The 24740-nt window shown below is 35.5% G+C and overlaps 1 protein-coding gene across 1 annotated transcript in view; it reads left to right on the top strand.

Annotated features, from left to right (window-relative positions):
- The window catches only part of LOC138693467 (zinc finger protein 235-like), a 33184-nt gene extending 13016 nt beyond the window's left edge, over positions 1–20168 (top strand). Inside the window, exons 2-5 of the mRNA XM_069817448.1 lie at positions 10270–10369; positions 11075–11215; positions 12866–12948; positions 18905–20168. Of these exons, the coding sequence (XP_069673549.1) occupies positions 10343–10369; positions 11075–11215; positions 12866–12948; positions 18905–20048 (1395 nt within the window). The 5' untranslated portion in view covers positions 10270–10342 and the 3' untranslated portion in view covers positions 20049–20168. The remainder of the gene's footprint in view (positions 1–10269; positions 10370–11074; positions 11216–12865; positions 12949–18904) is intronic.
- The last annotated feature ends 4572 nt before the right edge of the window (positions 20169–24740 follow it).

Raw genomic sequence — 24740 nt, 5'->3', positions numbered from 1 at the left:
ATATGCTGCAGGCATAATAAATGATTAATAGAAATAATGTATTTAAACAAAAAATCATGTCTTGCACTGTGAACGACATAAAAAAACTTCAAGTCCACACCTGTGGAGTAACGGTCAGCATGTCTGGCCGCGAAACCAGGGTTCGAATCCCGGTCGGGGCATGTTACCTGGTTGAGGTTTTTTCCGGGGTTTTCCCTCAACCCAATACGAGCAAATGCTGGGTAACTTTCGGTGCTGGACCCCAGACTCATTTCACTGGCATTATCACCATTTCATTCAGATGCTAAATAACCTAGATGTTGATACAGTGCCGTAAAATAACCTAATCAAATAAATAAAAAACTTCAAAATTGTTTTCAAATTCAGGAGTCACACTATTAATGTGACCAAGTGCTATACATTTCTGAAAATTTTTCGTTTACAATGCAGTGAAATGTTACGGGAACTGTACAATGCTAGTACTATAATAGCATGTATTTTGAAAACACAATTTTTCCCTGGAGCTAAATACAATACAAATGAATAATTAACCATAATACACTGTTCAGTGATATGCCGGTTTTGTACTCACGTTATACGTGTTTGCAGTCTCAGTTTTCCGACGTGCTTTTGTTCAGTTGATGTTGTAATATTCATGAATTGCTCTTATAAGGACGGTTTAAATGATAGCTTTCATTAGTGGATCAAGTAATGTGAAATATGACAACAATAATTTTATTGTTTTATAACGTATTCTTATTTATTAAATTAATAAATTAATTTGATTTATAAATTTAAATTTTTCTTCTCACAGGTTAATTCTGCTCCACTACATTAACTTCACTGGAAATTTCACTTTTTCACTTGTATATATTTCATTTGTTTTAATGTTGTTACGCTAGGCGTAATAGAGGTTTGCATAGAAATACAGAACTACATTCCGAATTAGGCCCGTATTCACCAACGTCGGTAAAAATTTTATCTCGGTTTTTAGCTACAAAAACTTAGATAAAAGCTACATTTGTATTCACCAACAAAATTATCTCGGTTAATTGGGATTATTTCGGTTTAAAATTTTACCGGAGAAATGTTGGCCGATAAAATAGGAAAAACCGAGATAATCGGAATAACAAGATGGCTCGTAGACGACTGGAATATTTAATTGATGAAAGGGAAAATGACAGTGATGAGGAATATGACCAAGAGTACAAAAGACGACGTCCAGGTGGCTAAAAGAACGTGCCACATACTTTTAGGACTACGATGACTCAGATTTTGTAACACATTTTAGATTATCTAAAACTTCAGCTTTATCAGTCTTATCAATGATAGAACATAACCTGGAATTTACAACAAATAGGTAAGCTGAATTCCCTACAATACCTATTGTTTATACCAGAGAGGAGCAGCAAAAAATTACCGCACTTAACAGGCAGCGTCGGGGAACAGATCGCAAGCAATCCATTGCTCGACTCGCCGATCAGCTGTAGCAGCGCGTGCTGGCCGAGCATTCAGTTTCATTACGGTAGGCCTAAATTATTAGTTTCTCGCCATTTTCTGAATAACTTGGTTATGTATTGTCTCGAAAGCATTGCAGTGACACGAAATGATGTAGAAATTTGCGAACAGTACAGTCATAAGATTTGTTTTTTAGGTGAAATGTCTCAACTAGAAATATTCGTTGTACAATACTATACGTCACCATACTGACAGCGAACACAGACAGTGTTCAATAACAAGTGTAGTAATGCAACACTACGTAATAACGTACACTCAATAAACACTCCACTCGTCAACTAAACACTCCATACGCTACCAGCTGTCCACACACTCAATCCTCACCACTTGGAATTTTAGGCCTATCGTAATAAAACTGAACGCCTGGCCCGCCCGCGCTGCTACAGCTGATCGGCGAGTCGAGCAATGGATTACAGGCTATCTGTTCCCCGACGTCTTCTGCTTAGTGCGGTAACTTTTCGCTTCCTCTCTCTATAGTTACCCAATTTATATACCTATAAGTTAGTGCTATAAATACACACGCGCATATACATGCATACTAACGATCGTATTGACAGGCATCGTGGTTGGCTATGTATCTTTACATTTTTTCATAAAATTAAGAAAATTAAAATTACATTGAAATTACTCTTCTCCCATTTTAGGAATCAAGCTGTATCGCCCATAAATCAGCTGCTACTAGCACTAAGATTTTACGCTACTGGACTAGACGGCAATTCGGAAGGCGGGTGGCCACTAGATGCGCCGTAGCCTGTATGGCATGTGACGTCACAAGCTTGAACAGGAGAACCAATCAGAATCAATCACTAACAGGTGCTTCTCGTGTTACTTTGTTCACGTGTGAGTGTTTTAAAACATCGAATAAGTAAAACTAACATATACTGTGTATGTGTAAGATAAATAAATGGAAGGAGCTACTATAAAAAGACAAGTACTCCACAGGCAGGCGCGGGAAATAGTGTTTAAGGTGTATAATTACTTCAAAAACATTAACGAGCAGAACTCTGCCGGGTATCATGGTGCTGGCCGCAACGTTGTCAACGCGCAGGAGACGACTGCAGAAGCATGTGGTGTGAGTTTGCGAACCGTGCAAAGAATTGTTAATGAAGGAAATAAATCTTTTAATGTGAGTGAAACTGCCACGTTTCGTTCTCCTGAAAAACATCCTCGTCGTGAAAAAACAGTCTCTGAATTAGATGATTTTAATAAAAGTGTGCTGCGACGTACAGTATTAGATATGTACCGCAAAGGAGAATTTCCAACAGCTAAAAAGCTAGTAAAGAAAATGAACGAAGCTGTAGGGTTCAAAGGTAGTGAAACTTCTATGCTTCACATAATGAAAGGAATAGGTTTCACTTACAAGAAGTGCAATGATGGAAGGAAGATGTTAATGGAACGCTCTGATATAGTAGCAGCCAGGACTCAGTTCCTTAGAAAAATGCATGGAATTAGAGAAGAAGGAATATCGAAAATATTTTACCTGGATGAAATTTGGGTAAATCAAAATCACACCAGGAAATATTGCTGGAAGATGAGCGACGGAACGGGAGGTCTTAAAGTGCCTGTTGGTAAAGGGGGACGCCTCATCGTGTGTCACGCAGGGTCCGCAGAAACAGGATTCATTCCGCATTGCAAATTAATATTCAAATCAAAAAGTAAGAATACATCTACTGACTACCATTCCGATATGAACTCGACCATTTTTAAGAGCTGGTTTGTCGAGCAGCTTCTTCCAAATCTTCCTCCACATTCTACAATAGTTACGGACAACGCCAGCATTCATTCTGTGCAACTCGAGAAAGCTCCATCCACAGTTACAAGAAAGGCAGACATAATTATGTGGCTAAAGAAGCAGAACATTCCTCATTCGCCTTCACAAAACAGAGAAGAACTTTTATATATAGTGAAGTCCAACAAACCACAACGCAAGTCATATGAATTAGACACTATTGCATCAAGCCTTGGCCACAATGTAGTGCGCCTTCCCCCTTATCATTATCACTATAATCCTATAGAATTAATTTGGTCACAAGTTGAGAGTTATGTCGCTGAAAGAAACAACACTTTCAAGATTGCAGAAGTTGAGAAACTTACAAATGAGGTCATTGAAAGCATCTCGACATCTGCCTGGGAGAATTGTGTGAGACATGCAGAATATCTACAAGAAGAGGACTATCGAAGGGAATTTCGAGAGACGAAATCATGGTTTGTAATTCACCTTCGAGAATCCAACTCTGAAGAATCTGACGGGACTGATGATGGAATCAGCGACTTCGATTGAAACCAAGTACTGAATATTTATTAAATCCTAATTTATATTAAATGTGACCGAAATGTGACAATATAACATGGTACTCGTAGTTATTGTTTTAGGGTATTTAACTAGATAAAATAATTTGCGCCTAGAAATAGATCTAAATTCAATTTCTACTTCAATGTGTGCATGTGTGTGTATTATCGAACCTGACGATGTCATATCCAGGCCTTGTACACTGGTTTCTGACAAATAAATATTATTATTATTATTATTATTATTATTATTATTATTATTATTTATTATTACTTAAATAGTGTATCATTTTTCTAGTAATACACCGTATACATTTCTTATTAAAACTGTGTGTAATAATAATAATAATAATAATAATAATAATAATAATAATAATACCGCATATAAAAATCTTAAAACTTGGTATAAGCATTATTAATAAAACGTAAGATTTGATAATGTTCTGATAAAAGGTTTGTCATGCTTGCAGTAATCATCGGTTAAGGTCATTATTGTCTTTTTAAAATTGAAATTCTCTCCTCAGCTACTTGTATTGCGCGCTCGCGTGAAGTACGATGTGGCAGTGCTGTGTATTGCCTTTCTCTCGCTATCTGTGTCTCTCGACGCAAACGCTAGCAGCCGACCGCCTTCCAAACTGGCGTCTAGTCTAGTGGTGACCAGCTTAGCGTTGCAGATTACGCTGGTGTGAGTCAGTCTACAGCTTCCCGAATTCTACATAGAGTCAGAGTGCCGTAGCTGCTTTACGATGCCAATATATTAATCTTCCGCAAACACCTCAATCTGTACTTCAAACGCAAATGCGTTTTTACAACATAACCAGATTTCCAAAAGTAATAGGAGCAATGGACTGTACCCATATTAGGATACGATCCCCTGGAGGTAATAATGCGGAACTCTTCCGAAACAGGAAGACTTACTTTTCGCTAAATGTACAAGCAATATGTAATGCTAATATGGAATTTAGCGACATAGTGGCTAAATGGCCATGCAGTAATCACGACAGTACCATTTTCAATAATTATGTACATCGAGCCAGGTTCGAACAGGGGATCTATGGGGATTCAGTGTTACTAGTAGATGCAGGCTATCCCTGTAGGTCTTACCTAATGCCTCCTCTGGATATAGTTCATACACCGGCAGAGAATCTCTATAATGAATCGCAAATCAGATCAAGAAATGTAATAGAACGTTTGGCTTATGGAAACGAAGATTTCAGGTTCTTGCTTTGGGGATGAATGTGACATTAGATCATACGTTTGCCGTGATAACTGCTACAGCGGTACTGCATAATATTCTTCGTCGAGCTGGAGAAGAATTACCTCAGGACGATCCACATCTACTGTTACCTGCACCATGGGCTGAACTCTTAGGAGAAGGGCAGATTGATGGACGACTGTATCAGCAAAGTAGACCTAAATCTGGCCGCGACAATCTAGTGAGACGAACAATAATTGATACCTACTTTAGAAGTCTCCTACCACAGTAGCAGCACAGCATTTTACATTATTACAAGGTCTTGCATAAATGTTGTCTATTTTTTCTCACACATTGTTGTTATATTACAAAACATAAGAAATAATTTGCCTTTTTCATGGTTCAATTCTGTAAACAAATGTACTATTTACATATTACTTATTCATATCTTTTAATGTACTGACACGGCTAAATGATTTTTTCATATAATGAAAACAATGAGATTGAATGAATGAATAATTATCAGCACAATGCATTGTAACAATTTTAATTGTTGTTTAATAATATTTCAGTTTTTATTTTCTCGTGTTTGGGTAGTTCATTTTCTTTTTCAAGTTTTCCTCTTTCAATTTCGAGTTTTAATTTTTCCTGCTCTAGTCGAAGAGAGTGAAGCTCCTTGTTTCACAAGTGCTCTTGTGTTGCTTGTTCAATGCTCTTCATTATTGCCTCAGCCTTCAACTTGTGGATTTTTGCTAAGGGCTCTCAGGGACTTGCTAAGCATCGGTCTTCTGCGTGTAGTCCAGCTTGTGGGGACTTTTTTTGAAGAGTTGAAGGAGCTGTAACACTGACGTTGGCCGAGTCGTCACAGGCAACTTCACTTATAGCTTCAGTGGAGCAGTTTTTTATGGCTTGAACATTAGCGTTGTCGACTGCTCTACTGCAGCGTGCAGTCACAGTCGATTGTAGTGCTGGATGCTTGGGAGACTTGAGCATATTTGGTGTAGATTGACCCCAATTGAATTGCGTTGGATGAATCTCAAAATTACTACTTATTTCCGCGGCTCCTTCTGTCAGCACAATTGTATCTCCATTATTAACAACTACAATATCTAACGGTTCACTGTCACCGTCATATGGGCTTTTCAGTCTCTCTACCGAAGGCCGAATAAGTTCTATTACCCTTTCAAGGATAGGATCATTTGTAATAACCTTACTTGTGCCCCCACCTGTTTTCAATGCTTCCATCTTGATTTCCACCGATGCCTTTCTAGAAGCCTTCTTTAAATTTTCCCAAACATTTCTCAAGTTTGTAGCATCCCGAACAGGCCCGTTTCCTTGAGAATTAAAACTAATTGAAATTGTTTGCCACTGTTCATTTTTCATTTGAGTTGTTACACCATCTGTTTTTTTATTTTCTATCACATTTATATTTTCTGCCACCAAATCCAATAACAATTCCTTCTCTTGACATGTCATATTAGGTTTCTTTCTACATTTCTGATCAACACTAGCCATAACTTACAGTAGATAAACTATTTTCGCACACCTAACCTATATACACTCATAAACTTGTTTATTTTTATCATGAATTTATAGTTTCCATGGCGTTAGTCAATTGTTTCCCTCTATGCTTTCCGTGCTTTGTTATGAAAAAATTAACGACCAAATGCAGTCTGAAAACCAGGATAATAAATTATGTGGTGAATACAGAACTGAGCGTTATCCGAGATAATGCTATTAGCAGGGTTTTAGAAATCTGAGATAATAGCAAATATTACTGACGTTGGTGAATACGGGCCTTAAACAGAGACAGAGCTAATAGGAAGGAATTTCTACTCAGCTTAGTTCCAGGAAGTGACCTATAATCTGGCGTCATGTTGTTTGTTGTTTAGTCAACTGTCCGAAGACAGGTCTGAACCTCACAAGTGATACCAACAAGGTACCACTTACGAGGCAACTAGACCAGGAGATAATGAGGTGGAGTGGCCAGTTCCTCTCCTCCTCCATTGCATACATCGCCTTAGCTATGTATTACACTAATCAGATTTGAGGTGCATACAAACAATTGTTGTTCCTTTACGTCAAGTGAGATGTAGTGCCTGATAAAATAGATGTACATATCACTGGAGTCATCTATTGATGTTTCTTTATGAACAACAAGTAATATGAATTGAAATATTTTGAAAACAATTTTCCAGATTGCTTCCTGGTGTAGTCATGGATGAATATATAATAGGATGCGTGAAAATATGGAGTTTACTTTAGTCTTCTGTAAGAAATTAGAGTATAATTTTGTATGGGTTCTGCCTTTTATCTTCTTTTCCCTCATTCACTCTACTTTTTTTTTTTTTGCTATATCTTTTATAAATATTATTTTATATGAATTTACCTTATGTGCACCCATCGGGATTCGATCAAGAATCTTTATATCTGCTAGGTTTGGTGATTGCAATGAATTGTCCTTCGTTAATAATAAATCTCATCTCCTGATAATGAATGCTAAAGTCCTGAAGTTGTGGTGTCGACAATGCGAAACTTCAGAATTTTTGTTACCAACATCGCTAAAACGAAAAAAATATATAAGGATTTCAAGAATAGGCACATATGTTATCTACTGATTTGGTAACATTGTTGCATAATCCAGAAATACAGAGTGGAAGCGAAATAACTCAGCAGATTTTCAGAGCGAATAGCTCATGTTGCATGTAACAACAGTGTAATACCACAGTCTACTATATACAGTCACGAAGCTCAGTACTTAATAAATATGCATCCATAGTTGCTAACCACTAGGATCGCTATTATCGCTTCATCAGACACTTTCCCCAGCAGACGACTCTCGATATCGTGTTCTTTTGAAAAAATTTACACCTTCCTTCCAGTATTGAAATATGAAATACATAAGATTTATATATTATTTTCATAAAGTATATATTATATATTATAAACTCACCTTCCTGGATCTTTCGAAAGAAGGATAACTCTGACCTCTTTTCCTTACAATTTATTGTACTAAAAACGTCTCCTTGTCCAATATCATTATTCCAATTGTTGTATTTTAGCCATTTACAGTTATTACAACCGATAACGAACATTTCACAGTTTACACAACTTTTCACAACAATGCGAAATACGGCACAGTCAATGCCTTTTCGATCTAGACCAGGGCGTAATGTACAGTATGTTTGGGTTTTATATTTCAATGTATGGAGCTCAGTGAAATATTATATTATAACTTTATTGCGTATCATTGCTGAGTTTTATTTACCGTAATGTGTCCATAAGTTCCGTTTACTTCTTGTTGCATAATATGTTGGAGAAATAATTACCTGTGTTATTTTAATGTGAAGAGAATTTTACATGTTAACATACCGGTAATCTGTTCGCATCAACATTTTAAGTTTAGAATGGAAGCTGTTTTGACGTTTAATAAAAAAGAATTTATATTGTGATTTTAATTTAGCACATCTACCTTCCTTAACTGTAGACAGAAAATTTACCATACCACTCCTATGAAATTAGTTTACGTACGATTGTGTTACTTGGTCTCTTAGATAGTATATAAATACAATCATTCAGTACTCAATTGTAGTATTAAAATGCAGACAGATTGAATGTGCGGGGTATCATACATGACATTATACTTAATTTGTAATATATAATTGCGAATTTAGGAATATGAGTTAAACATAGTAAACATAACCTATAATTTCCATATGAATGGCAGGGCATTGGAGACCACCAAAATTACACAAAGGGGCAACTGGTACAGTTAACATAACGTATAATTTCAACATATCCGTGCAGTGCAACTAAAAATTATTGAATCGTGTATAAATGAATGTACAACAATTTCACAATATTTAATCGAAATAAAGGCAGGTATTACACATACGAACAACGTAATTTTCAAATCAAAAATAATATTACACCTTAACTGGCAAGTGAATTATATCTGAAGTGTCTCATAATCATTGTTCTAAATTTTATTAATGCAATCACATTACACTTTAGGGAAATATATGTCACTCATTATGCATTCCAACTAATTTATATGGTTGAAACGCCGCCCTTCGTGATCGGGTTAAGCGAGTTACATGGTCTGCCTTACGGCCTGTATTAGATCACGATGGCAGTGGCACAGTCTATTGTTCCCAATACTCAGCACTCCAAGTGGCTAGCAACTACCGCGAGAAATGCAAAAAATCATCCTAAGCTTCGTGACTGTACATGCTAGACTGTGGTAATACCATATTGGAAGGAAGTTCATTTTTTTTTTTCGTTTCATTTATTATATTCCATAGATCTCACGTAAGGAATGAAGCTTTAAGATGTGGAACAAGTCAAAATTTTACAAGATTACAATTACAATTTTTACAAATTTTTTACAATCTCTTTTATAATTTTTACAATTTCCTACAGTTTTTTTTAACAATTTTCTGCAACGAAAAGAAGCGTGTTTTTTCCCCATATGTTTAACACACTCTTATTCGGTTACTATTGCGAGGAGGATCGAAATTTCTGTTCATATCGCTAGAAAATCTAATGAATTATTTATCCCTCTGGTGTATTTCAGTAGCGTGGACGGTTTTCATGTTAATTTAATTTAAATACCACTAATTTCAAACCACTGAACATGCGAGCAGGTTGTAACGTCATAGCGAGCAAGGGAAGTTCGCGTATAGAAATACCTGGGTTGTTAACGTGTATCTAATGACGGAACGTAATATAGGTTTTCTGTTCCTTTAAGTGTATCCCATCGTCCCTTTCGATCTGCAGTGTTATTTCACTTAAACCATATATAGGATTAAAAACAAAAACATCGCAAAAAGATGACGCCAAGTCGCTCCTTGACTTGGCCAGTTTTTAATTAACTAGTTGAGTGACGCCCATTTTGTTGCACGACCCTATATTGAGTCACGGTCGACTAGGTCGATTAGTATAGTCGACCGTGATTGAGTCATCTGTAATACGATGACGTGGCCGACTTTGTAGAAAATTCTTGTTTCACCAGATAGAGATACACTATTACATTCAGCTTATAGTTCAAGCTTATTTTCTTAAATGTTGTAACTTAGCCGGTTTTAGTATCAGACTCCTCAAATGGTTTGTTTCGTAGTGACTTGAAATATACAAGTTATACCGGTATTAATAATTTTATATAAGAGGTCTTGTGCAAAAATATGTACGAGGAAGTGCGATTTGAATTTGTGTTGTAATTTCTAGTAAGTGTTTCTTAGCAGATTAGTTTTTATAATCACTGTCAGCTACATAACCTCTTCTTTCAGTTGTGATGGATTTCATCGAGATGGAGGCTGACGATTATCTTTTGGCTTAGTACCTCATGATAACACAAACAGAATGGAAGAGAATAAGACTTCATTAGAGGTAAACGGAAAAGTCTTACTATGCATTTTCTTTGTGTGTTTGTCGAACAGTGGAGAAAAGCATACATTTCACACTTTATATTCGGTAGAATAAAGTAGAGTCCCATGCTGTTGTGTGTGGTGTAAGCGTCATGGCTTTATGAAGTGTGCGTTGGCTCTACTCTCCTCATGAGAAGAAATTTTCACACCTTGTTCAGCTAGTCTGTGTGACTGCTGTTAATCCTGTATGACGATCGAATAATGGAGCCACAGTTATTAATTCAACGCTGTCCCAAGATCATATTGAACAGCTCAACAGCATTCTGTTTGGTACCTCTGTATGAAACTTGGATGAACCTTGATTATCATGCGAGAGAGATTTTGCTCTGTACCCCACAACATTATGTTTTGAATTGTAATTTCTAAGACATAATTGTATTCAGGCCAGATGCTTTCTGTTATCCTGCAACAGTAACCCTTTTTCACTTGATCAGTATTTATGAAATAAATGCGACCACTTACTGACAAGTAAAACTGTGATTGTCCTGTAATTAAATATTATGTGAAAAAGTTTAAAATACTGGTACATTGTTTTGAATTGTGTTACTGACGTTCATGTTATGATTCAGTGACCAATGACTGCCATACAGAACCTGATTGCGGCTGTTACACATCAAGTCATCGCATAGCTAATAAGTTAATTCACAATGTCTTTTTTGTTCTGTAGGAAGGGGATTTATCGCATCTGGAAGTGTCTGGCATGAAGACGGAATGTGTGGACCAGAGCTACGATGTCAAATCAGAGATAAAGATTGAAGACACCAATCTAGTTCCTATTAGCTTTCCTATGGTGAAATCTGAATTTGATGTAAGTGGTTCACTGTCAGCATACACATATACCAGGAGTGTTGTTTTAAGTAAGTCAGACCTATTAACAGTCTCGAATTGTATTAACTGTTGTCTCATTTTATGTTCATAAATTGGACGGTTGCCATTTTAGATTTGAAATAAAATAATAATTCATAATGATATTTCTGATATTGAATAGAGAATTATGAAGAAATTACGCAGGCTATTCTGTTTAGCGACAGACTTCTTTTAAATTTTAGGAAATATTTTATTTTCTTGTTACTGATGTAGCAATTGGTAGATATTGAATGATGGTTTCTAACAGGTGTAAGGTTTATACAAAACAAATCAATTATTTGGAAATCCTTTAACTTTGTTCAGAATTGAGATTATATAAAATAATATCAGTAGTAATAATGATAATAATAATAATAATAATAATAATAATAATAATATAATACATGGATTGTAAATGAAGTACAGTCGCAACACTAGGTACCGAGAATTTGTCATACTCATTTACATACGATACGAGACAACTGGTGATCTCATAGTTGGAGATATTGTCGATGTATTGAATGATAAAGCCGGTTGCTATGCCAACAAATAATGTTATTGTGTACTATTTTTAACTCCTCTAAAGCATGTTTACTGAACTTGAGCTCCGATCGTGAATAAAAATCGAGGTAGCCCATAGTAGAAATGCACGCCAATGTCATCAAGAGTTACTTGAGGCTTGTGACAGTGACGCACGCCCGTATTGGACGGATGCAAGATGGGTCTCTGCATTTCGTATGGGTCAGAATGAGACGGCACATGTGGCTCCAACAGGTCGTCTATCCATTTGTGATGAAAAAGTGGACGTAGTGTGAGGTATCCTTGCCATTGACCATCGCTGGACTGAATGAGAATTATCCATCCAGGTTGGACTCAGTCATCAAACTGTGTGGCACATTCTGAAGGAAAACCTCCACATGAGAAAAATTGCAGCACGCTGGGTTCCTCATAACCTGAGAGAAACACAGAAGTGACACCGATACGCAATAGTTGAATTCACCTACAGAGATACCACAACGAATGGGACGTGCCTATTTCCGCAACGTATTGTTGCCATTGACGAGACATGCGCACAGACATACAAGCCTGAACTAAACTGTCAGTCTAATGAATGGCACCACGAAGAATCACCACATCCAAAAAAAGTGCGACATGAAAACCCTCTAGGGTGAAAGTCATGTGATAGTCACATACAACAGTGAAGGAGTTATTATTAGCCATGTCTTAACTTACTTACAGAGGAACCCGGAGGTTCATTGCCGACCTCACATAAGCCCATCGTCGGTTTCTATCTTCTGCAAGATTAATATAGTCTCTACCATCATATATCACCTTCCTCAAATATATTTTTATATTATTTTCCAATCTATGTCTCGGCTTCCCCAAAGGTCTTTTTTCCTCCGGCCTTCCAACTAACACTCTATATGTATTCCTGCTACATGCCCTACTCATCTCAAACGTCTAATTTCCTAATTAAGTCAGGTGAGGAATACAATGCGTGTAGTAGTACATTGTGCAACTTTCTTCATTCTCCTGTAACTTCATGCCTCTTTGCCCCAAATATTTTTCTAAGCACTTCTGGTCGAGGTTCATTATTTACTCACTTTTGCAGGAAGATTTGTTCGAGGTAGGCAGAGTTGAGCAGGAGCAGAAAGTGGAAGTATCTTCAGAAGAGGATGAAGTGTTCTCTGAGAGGTGAGTGTACTGTGCTGGTTTTGCTTCTTCCATTCTTTCAGAACTTCATTTAATGGCGACGTAGAAAATAAATTTTATAATCTATGTTCCTGTTTTTCATGTAGTAAATTTGTGTAGATTTCCTTGTAGAAGCTTTAGTATTTGTCTTGGTACTGAAATTATATAAGATTCACTAAAATGATCATTACCATGACAATAACATACCATAACTCCTAATATATCTGCAACTTTATTATTCTGCTGTCCTTCGAGAACCATGATCTCTTCTAGGGACGATCATGTCACTACTTTGATGGACAACATTTCTACTGTGGCTGCAATCCCTTCTCGTTGTGCTAGGTGGTGCTTTTCGTGCAGCAAAATTCGAGTGCTGGGAAAGTTGCGACTAGTTTTATGGTTCTCTACTTCTGTACATATTGGTTGCGTTACTTTTGCAGCAGCAGCTGTGTGGAGCTTTACTTCTCAGTGGTCATACTTTACTGCATTATTCGGTTGTATTCCCTTTCGATATACAGTTATTATTGCTAATTAATAATTATTAAATATTTGATTTACCACATATATAATATGATAGGTCCATACATAGTGTTCCGTCTATATACTGTCAGAATGTTGAAATGTTTTACAAAATAATATTGATATAGCAGGAGATTAATAACTATATTAGTACAGAGATAACGTCACAGAAAATATAATAAAACGAATAATCATGCTGCGCAACTGTTACAAACGCAAAGATTAATACACTAATTATTAGAGATTATTATTACTACTAGAAAAGTTGATACGGTTCTTGCATTATCGTGATTGTGTTCTCCATTTATAATAATTACATTTCCATCCAATAACATCTATCAGATGTGGCAAAAACAAAATCACTCCTGTGTGGAAAAAAAAGAAAAAAAAAAAACATTTACCTACAACATTTATATTACATTTTAAAGCAAGTTTTGTAGTTGTACTATGGAGAGGTTAGTTAAACACTGCAAAGTTTTGAAATGATAAACATCTATGAAGTTACTACACAATTCATCACTATAACAAGAACGAATGTCTAATGCTCAGCTTATACCATTCGAGGATTTATCGTTCGTGACAATTTTGGATGTGCACTACCTATCGGATTATGCTATGAACTACTTGGCGCTCGAGCAAAAACAATCAGCCATTGATCTCGGGCCATTACCCACATTAGAGCTCTGCAAAAATTTGGTAAAGACTATTTTTTCCCCCTGCTTAATGGTGCTTCATCAAAGGAAAAGTATGCTAAAAGTTTTGTTATATTTAACATATATTTAACCTCTTGAAATTGTACACTGGTCTCCTTTCACCTTGTATACAATGTGCATTCAAGCATTTCTACTTAAAACTACGGAAACTAACAAAAACATTTTCCACTCATGTCGCAATTAATTGTCTTTTGCCTGTGCGAATGCGTACATGGATATTTAAGGGTCCCAACTGTCTCAAAGTAAAAACTATATATTTATACAGAAAGAACCACGTTGCACATTAGATAATAATAACTGTGGCGAATATATATTTTTTTGGTGCCTTGGTTTTTGGATTTCTTGTTGAGGTTAATTGGAGTGCTGCTTCAGAAATCGTCATTGGATAGACTGTACTAAGATCCAGTATCTGAACTACTCTTGAATTTATATTACAGTTATGTAATATAATTTACTATAATCCTGATTTGTTACATTATCCTGCTAACTTCTAGAGACAGCACTGTTTTTATAGATCACATAATTTTGGTACTCATCTATATAGTCACTTCCACAGTGGAGTATGTTCTTTGGTTTCCTAGCTTGTGTTTTTACAGGCGTTAAATTTGTAAGTATTGTTTTTACGTACTACCAACTGTAATTTTACATAAAAAATATTGAATTCTGAATTGTCAGCTCTTAATTATATCACAGTTACGATCGTACAGGAGTTGTGTCTAATTATATTCTGACTCATATCATTTCATGCTGGCAGACAGAGCATCGCTAAGGATTGGCCACTTCACAAGAGTCATGCTTGCATCATCACAATCTGTTATATCTGTGGCTAATGCACACTTAAAGCAAGTAGAAAACCTATTTCCGAGTTTCTGAATACAGCATATCTATGATATTTTGGTGCCAAGCTTGGGGATCAACATAAGGTATGGGCTCCTCAATTTGTACACAAAATTAGTATGGAGCATTTACAACTATGGACAATGGAAACAGAAGTAACAAAGGTTATTTTTTTATTCCTAATATTACAGGCATCAATTGAAATAATAGTGATATAAGGTCATATCCTGATCTACATACAGCTATGAGATGCATACTGTACTAGGATAAATGGAAACAGAAGTAACAAAGGTTATTATTTTTATTTCTAATATTACAGGCATCAATTGAAGTAATAGTGATATGAGGTCATATCCTGATCTACATACAGCTATGAGATGCATACTGCACTAGGATAAATGGAAACAGAAGTAACAAAGGTTATTTTTTTATTTCTAATATTACAGGCATCAATTGAAATAATACTGATATGAGGTCATATCCTGATCTACATACAGCTATGAGATGCGTACTGTACTAGGATAAATGGAAACAGAAGTAACAAAGGTTAATTTTTTTATTTCTAATATTACAGGCATCAATTGAAATAATAGTGATATGAGGTCATATCCTGATCTACATACAGCTATGAGATGCGTACTGTACTAGGATAAATGGAAACAGAAGTAACAAACGTTATTTATTTTATTTCTAATATTACAGGCATCAATTTAAATAATAGTGATATGAGGTCATATCCTGATCTACATACAGCTATGAGATGCATACTGCACTATGATAAATGGAAACAGAAGTAACAAAGGTTATTTTTTTTATTTCTAATATTACAGGCATCAATTGAAATAATAGTGATCTGAGGTCATATCCTGATCTACATACAGCTATGAGATGCGTACTGTACTAGGATAAATGGAAAGAGAAGTAACAAAGGTTATTTTTTTTATTTCTGATATTACAGGCATCAATTTAAATAATAGTGATATGAGGTCATATCCTGATCTACATACAGCTATGAGATGCGCACTGTACTGGGATAAATGGAAACAGAAGTAACAAAGGTTATTTTTTTATTTCTGATATTACAGGCATCAATTTAAATAATAGTGATATGAGGTCATATCCTGATCTACATACAGCTATGAGATGCATACTGTACTAGGATAAATGGAAACAGAAGTAACAAACGTTTTTTTTTATTTCTAATATTATAGGCATCAATTTAAATAATAGTGATATGAGGTCATATCCTGATCTACATACAGCTATGAGATGAGCACTGTACTAGGATAAATGGAAACAGAAGTAACAAAGGTTATTTTTTTATTTCTAATATTATAGGCATCAATTTAAATAATAGTGATATGAGGTCATATCCTGATCTACATACAGCTATGAGATGCGCACTATACTAGGATAAATGGAAACAGAAGTAACAAAGGTTATTTTTTTATTTCTAATATTATAGGCATCAATTTAAATAATAGTGATATGAGGTCATATCCTGATCTACATACAGCTATGAGATGCGTACTGTACTTGGATAAATGGAAACAGAAGTAACAAAGGTTATTTTTTTATTTCTGATATCACAGGCATCAATTGAAATAATAGTGATATGAGGTCATATCCTGATCTACATACAGCTATGAGATGCTGCACTAGGATCTAGTAGCCTACTTATTTCATCCTTCCAAGAGATACCTTAGCTCTCAGTAGATGAATCTTGTAGGTCTGTATGTGTGATAAAGCGAAAGGTAAAGAAAGAGACAGTAACAGTGATTTTCAAACTTCACATTGTCAATGTTTTTACCAGGACCAGTTCAATGATTGTAACATACCTATTTCATAATACTTTACTGACTCATCAAAACATAACTTCTCCAAATTTGTAGACAATATAAATTCTCTACATTCGATTACTGCTGACAGCCACAGTAAAAGTAAAAAGGTATACAAGAATTTGCTAATTCAAAGAAAATATTAAACGATATTGTTAAAATTAATCTGAATAGAGTAAAGGGCCGGAAAAATAAAAAAAATATGTATACTCCTGAAAATATAAAGCAGTTTTTATGGAATACATCTTGTAACTTCAAAACAGTTCAAAAGGCAATTGGAACTTCACACTGTTCTGTTTCATAATCAAAAACAGCTATGTATCATATATTTGGTTCCAATGCATAACATGAAAATTGAAACCGTTTAGTCATGAATTTAAATTGAATAATGGCCAAATCGTTAAAATAAATCTTGCAAAGCAGCACACTTTCGAGCCGAGAACAACAGTGGAGGAGAATGTAAAGATTGCAGGCTGCACTTAAGAATTATTGGATTAGACGTGATGTTGCCATATGCTTCATAGAAACACAACTGTTTCCTCTAGAAGAGTGAATGTTGTAGAACAGGGCCGGGCATGAAAGCAGCTCAGTCTAGCCGGCCAGAGCTGCTCTCGCTCCGCAAGGCACTACAGTTCCAAGCCAGAGCAGAACGCTCGCGCAGTGGCGTACTCACATTACAGCTACCTTCCCTGCATTAATATAACATGAGCCATGGTTGTTCTATTCATTCAGTCTGTCAGTACATAATAGTTAATAAGGATATTACATCAATCCATTGTACATTACAGAATTTATAACACTCTTATTAATTTAATGAAATAAACTTCGGTCTATGCACACACACAAATCATTATGCTTATTTACATAACCCATACGCACATACTGCAATGTCCTCACCACGGTTCTACGAGACAGGCGTATGGCTTCCACTTCCCCTACTTGCTGTGGCCAGAGTTCATCTGCCAATATAATTAAACATCGCTTGATGAATTCACCTTCGTTGAATGTTTTCAATTCCTTTGCAATTTCGTGGCAAATTTTGTAGCTAATTCTCATAGCCGATTCACTAAGTGCATTATTGTCATCCTGTTAATACATAATATATAATATAATATATGGTATGATATATATATAATATGATATGATATATATTATATATGATATGATATATGACCATAAATTAATACAACTTAAAAACCATGTTTCTCAGGTAGATTATATTAGAGTATCTATTCGATATTTATATTGCATTATAAGTTATTATAGTACATTTAGTAATATATAATTTTAAATTATACAAGTATTATCATAGTATAGTATATTACAGTTCATGATATATAATATGATATATGATATATCATGAACTGTAATATACTATACTATGATATATCATAATACTTGTATAATTTAAAATTATATAATACTAAATGTATAATAACTTATAATGCAATGTAAATATCAAATAGATACTCTAATATAATGTACCTGAGAAACATTTTCTTTAAGTTGTATTAATTTATGGCGTTCATTACTAACATATTTGTCATATTCAGTAGCATGTTGTAAAGAATAATGTCGTTTGATATTGAACTTCTTAATCAGTCGGCGTGTTTTATGCCAAATTAAACACTTTGCTAATCCACTGCTCTCTACCAAAAAGAACTCCTCCTTCCATGATACATTAAAAGCATTGGGAGTAGTGGACCGCTTTAGTGTATGAGCGGAAGCTCGTCTTCAAAGTTCGTCTCATACTACAGAGTCACCACTGCACCGACACCGAATGACGTAGAGTATGCTTACGTCACAGCGCTCGCAAGTCGCGCTCTTTAAAGCACACAGCGCTCATTTCTCAGAATCACGTAATGTGCCCAGCCCTGTTCTAATATAAACTTGTTTAGACATTTCAAATCTATCCTCATGATCTAATACCAGTTTAATTTTTGTGCAGAGTTTACCATCCATTCTGTATAATTATTCTCGCATTTGTTAATTTATTTTCATCTCAGCACAGTGATTATTATAATATTTTATATAATGTTTTATTCATTTCAGCATTGCAAGTGATGTTGAGAAGAGTTTGTCACAAGAACACGCCAGCGTTGGTAGCGAAGAACACAATTTGATACAGTGTGCTAGCAACAGACCGGAGTGTTCAAACATTAACGACGTAAGCGATAATTCTATCAAGTGCAATATATGCAACAAGGTGTTTGGAACACCGCAATCTCTGAAACTTCATTATCATATACACACAAAAAAGAAGTTATTCAAATGCGATATCTGTGGAATATCTTTATTGAAACTGAGTGATGTAAAAAAGCATGCACTCGTACACAAAGACAAGAAGCCATTTCATTGCCAAATGTGTGGGAAGACATTCATGAGATCCTTTGATTTAAACAGACACTCACGCATACACACAGGCGAGAGGCCATTCAAATGCGAGGTGTGTGGAAAGGGTTACTCGGATTCGGGAAATTTAAAGAAACATGTACTTATTCACACAGGCGAAAGGCCATTCAAATGCGAGTTGTGTGGAAAGTGTTTCTCACAAGCGTCAAATTTAAGGAGTCATGCACGCATACATATGGGCCAAAGGCCATTCAAATGCGAGGTATGTGGAAAATGTTTCTCGGTGCCGGGAGTTTTAAAGAGACATGCACGCATTCACACTGGCGAAAGGCCATTCAAATGTGATGCATGTGGAAAGTGTTTCTCATTACCTGTAGTTTTAAAGAATCATGTACGCATTCACACAGGCGAAAGGCCATTCAAATGCGAAGTTTGTGGAAAGTGTTTCTCACAAGCGTCAAATTTAAGAAGTCATACACGCATACACATAGACGAAAGGTCATTTATATGCAAGGTGTGTGGAAAATGTTTCTCGCTACAGGGAATTTTAAAGAGACATGCACGCATACACATTGGGGAAAGGCCATTCAAATGTGAGGTATGTGGAAAGTGTTTCTCACAACCGGGAATTTTAAAAAATCATTTGCGCTTTCACTCAGGCGAAAGGCCATTCAAATGCGGTGTGTGTGGAAAATGTTTTTTAGTATTGGGAGATTTAAATAGACATGCACGAATACACACTGGCGAAAGGCCATTCAAATGTGATGTTTGTGGAAAGTGTTTTTCATTCCCGTACGATTTAAACAGACATGCAAGCATACATATACGCGAGAAACCATTATAATTCCAGATCTGTGGATTTCATTTCTCAGCATTGGGAGATTTAAACTGACATGTTCAAATTCACACAGGCGAAGTGGCATTCAATTACTTGGCTTGTGGGCGGTTTTTTTTTTTTTTTTTTTTTTTTTCAAAATTGAGACCCTTAAAAAAGAACATTAAATAGTATCAGGAGAGTCCACACCTGTGGAGTAACGGTTAGCGAGTCTGAATGCAAAACCAGTTGACCCGGGTTCGAATCCCTGTCAGGGCAAGTTACCTGATTGAAGTTTTTTCTGCGGTTTTCTGTCAATGCTGGGTAACTATCGATGCTGTCCCATGGAATTATTTCACCAATATCATTTTCATTACATTCAGATGTTAAATATCCTGAGATGTTGATATAGGGTTGTAAAGTAACCCACTAAAAAGAAAAAAAAAACAGGCGAAATACGTTTCAGATGTGACGTTTGTGGAAAGAATTTCTCAGCATCATCAGTTTTAAGCAGACACACATGCGAAATCTTTCTTCACAAAACGAATATCTCTACAGTGACGTCCACCTATACAGGACAGAGTAATGAAATATGATATATGCGATAAGACTTAACCTGAATCTGGAAGTTTAAAGAATTTAAGTACCTTCATACTGGCGAAATGCCTTTCAAAATTGACGTCTCTCTAATATGTTTCACGTTTAAGGTTACCCTAAATTGGCATGTAAATATGAATTCGAAAATTGCGAGTTTTAATACATGAATACAGTGAGAATTTTTTTTATTTGCAGGCTGCCTAATCGCAGCTGCTTTTTAGGGAAATGCATCGGTGACAACCGCATAAGTGCAGATGGGATCCCAATGCTGCACCTTAGTGCTTTCATGTAGTTTCAATATATTTGCTGGAAGGATAAACTGATACTCTATTTAAAGCTCATGATATTAGGAAATTTTCCTTAAAAATCATACTTCTCATCGTCTATATATCTCTGGCATGAACCTAGGAATTTTTTTGTTGTAATGCTTATAAACGCCAAAGGAGAGGTTTTAGTAACATGTTACTGATATTTTTTAAAGATAGAACAGAAAAAATTGGCACAGAGTAAACAAACGTACGTACATAGTAACACCCGAATGCACAGCCACATCCTGGCACCGCATCCCTGAAACTAACCAGAACAATCTTCTTACACAATGTAAAGTTTATTAGATCAGGGTTTGTTGCAACAAATTAAAAAAAAAAAAAATGATACCACCATGTTTAATTTTAGACATTGAGATAGTAGCAATTTCAATTTATTCTTAGCAGCCTATGTTGAATTTGATTACTTTTCCGTTCATAAATTGCTCATAAAATGTTTATTTTGCTATTATAAATTCTGTTACATGCAATTTTTGAAGTGCAGATGTTATCAAATGGAAATTCTGCCATCAAGCATCGCCTCATATTGAAGTTCCTTTAGTTGCAGACAATGCCCTCAAGCAATGACCACATTTCAAGTGCAAGGTTGTAAGGTCGGGAATACAATGTCAAGAGACCTGTAAACATTTTTTTATGAAATGAGCAATATGGAGCTCTGCATAGACCTGAGCAGAAAGTTAGTATAATCTTTACTGTTTCTTTCTGAGTTTTATTTTATTGTATTGTATTTATTTTCACTGCATGGTATTCATACATCACTTCACAGCTAGAATGTGGAACATGTCAAAAATATTTAATATACTATACAGTCTTACTTATAGTCACAGTCTAGTTGAAATATATACTTTTTTATTTTAGTAGGTTATTTTACGACGCTTTATCAACATCTTAGGTTATTTAGCGTCTGAATGAGATGAAGGTGATAATACCAGTGAAATGAGTCCGGGGTCCAACACCGAAAGTTACCCAGCATTTGCTTATATTGGGTTGAGGGAAAACCCCGGAAAAAACCTCAACCTGGTAACTTGCCCCGACTGGGAATCGAACCCGGGCCACCTGGTTTTGCGGCTAGACGCGCTAACCATTACTCCACAGGTGTGGACCGTTGAATTATATACAGAAGTGTTTTACACTATAGTCTACAAGTACAACACAATCGTTTAACATTAATAATTAATACAAGGCAGAAATATTCATGAAGCACGTCATAAATTCACTTACAGAATAGAAGGCGTGAGAAATTAGGTACTTCTTTAATTTGGCCGTAAATAATATTATGTTTTGAGTTTCCTTTTTGTATCCATAGAGACGCTATTAGAAATTTTTACTGCCACATAACACACTCGTTTTTGATAATTCGACAGACTTACCGATGGTGTATGAAATAATTTTTTTACGTGTATTTATGCTATCAACTGTTGAACTAGTTACAAATTTTTCATGATTATTTACGAGGAAGTTAAGTAATGGAAATACAGTATATACTGACAAGGCATGTGCATTATTTGTATTTTTTTAAATGGTCCTACACGATTTCCTAGATTTGGTATCTATTATTACTCCAATTACTCTTTTTTGTAGTGGGAATATGAGGCTATCAGATGCAAAACTCGCCTTGTCCAGGTAAAGTGATTTGTCAGAAAACAGGAAAAACCGTTAAGGATATGGACAGTTTCCCATTTGATAATAGATTTCTGAGCTCTATGGAAGAGGAATTAAACAGGATTTGCACAAACTGACTATATCAGTAGATAGAGAGCTGCAAGAAGTACAACATCCTATATGTAACTCATTTTTTTATTTAAATTTTGGATAAGGCGAGTTTTGCACTTGATAGCCTCATATGCTGTTACCATATGTGGAATTTCTCCAGAATATTGTTTCAAAACCCATTATCCAGTGGAAGTATGCAAAGTAGGCTATATTGTTTCTAAGATATTGATATTTACTATATCTGGCATATATCTAATAGCAAAACATGCTGAATTTATTTTGGGGGTAATTTCTTTGATATTTTTCCATTTAATACAATATCGATTTCTAAGCCAAGATATTTGGTTGTTTATATTAGAGACCTATTATTAGTTATTGCGGTTGAAATTTGCGGGGTTGGATTTGTACAGGATTGGTTTAACTTAGTTTTGTTACATTTTAATAATAATTTATTGACTGATAACCAATCACATATTTTGAGGAGAATTGCCTCTGTTGAAGATTGGGATCTGTTGGAGTTATTGGATGTAATTACTAAACTTGTGTCATTTGGAAATAATATGGAATTGATATAAGTAAAGCACATCCCGATGCTTATAGGAATATGATAACTTCTAAGTATGACAATCCAAAACACGATGTCTCGAAACCAGAGGAAACAAATAAATTAATGCCAATAGTGAGACTGATATTACCCAAGACAGAGTTCACAATAAGCATAAGAAAACAAATGAAAGACCACAGGCTATTATAGAATTTGAGAAAAGGTTAACAGTCATGTTACTGCATTCTGACATGAGTTATTCTATCAAGAATTAGTTGAGTACTTAGTGGATGCAATATCTTATCTTCCTGGTCCGAAACATCCTACCATCTGATATTATAATGCTAGGAAGAAGAAGAAAACGTGGTACGCCAGTTCATATATGACTAATAAGAAGCCTGAAAGATTATAAAAACATCGGCCATAGCATAATAGAAGAAGATATCAATACGAACGAAGTCTCCCAATATCTTTACTGTAACCAGTGTCGTAAAGTAGTCAGGAATATAATGAAAAATCAGAATAACATTCAATGCAAACTCCCGATTTCTTCAACTTACCATCATTTCCAAAGTATATTTGATGATAAAAATGATTTAAATCCTTTGGCAGATATAGTACCGGTTTTTTACTGAAGATGATAGAGAAATACGTGAAGAAGAAATCAACTCTGCTCTTAGTCAGATCAAAATAGACACATCAACACGAACGGATCAGATTATTGTTCTAGTTTTGAAAGAACTTCAAACTATTAACTTATTATGTCTTTTAGCAAATCCCATGTTGAAATTTAAAAAGTGTTCTGGAGCACTGAAAGTAGCAAGAACAATTTTAATATTTAAAAGCGGGAAACCTGAAGAAATTAATAATTGGCGGCCTATTTCTATCTTTTGTATAATTAGACTTGTCATATAAAAAACTTCTAATAGGAGACTGCGACTATTCCTTGAATTCTCTGCCCAACAACGTGGTTTTGTTACAATTCCTGGTTGTCATATCAATACATCAATTTTATTAATGGATGCCTTAAAATATCTATCACTAACAAAAAAGACTGCTGCATTATTTTTTTGAATATCTCCAAGGATTACCATAATATAGGTCATCCACGCCTGAAGAGGTGTTTGGCACGGACTAATATGCCAAATAACGTAAGAGAACTGATTATTGATCTCATCTAGGGTAACAGATAACTATATAAAGTGCGATTAACAAAACATTAAAGATCCAACTATACAAAGGTGTTGCTCAGGGCTCGCCTCTATCTCATACGTTATTTAACTTAGCATTGATGACATCATTAAGGACTTCACAGATACTCAGATTGAAGAATTATATGACTTTGAACTTTGGCTACGGCGCACAGTGTGTAATTTGAAGCATCTAGCCGGCCAAAAATCATATTTCTCACCCCTGTCTTTAATGCTCAATTCTTGGGCAGTCGTGGTTATACACTCCATAATATAAAATTGTGGCGCCATGTTGGAAGACCTGGTCGCGTCGGGGAAGTTTCGCACGCATCTAGTGCGAGGGATGGTGCAG

Source organism: Periplaneta americana, chromosome 17 (assembly GCF_040183065.1).
Source record: "Periplaneta americana isolate PAMFEO1 chromosome 17, P.americana_PAMFEO1_priV1, whole genome shotgun sequence".
NCBI classification, from domain to species: domain Eukaryota; kingdom Metazoa; phylum Arthropoda; class Insecta; order Blattodea; family Blattidae; genus Periplaneta; species Periplaneta americana.
Note: the sequence above shows the minus strand (reverse complement) of the source record. Positions and strands in the feature narration are given on the sequence as shown.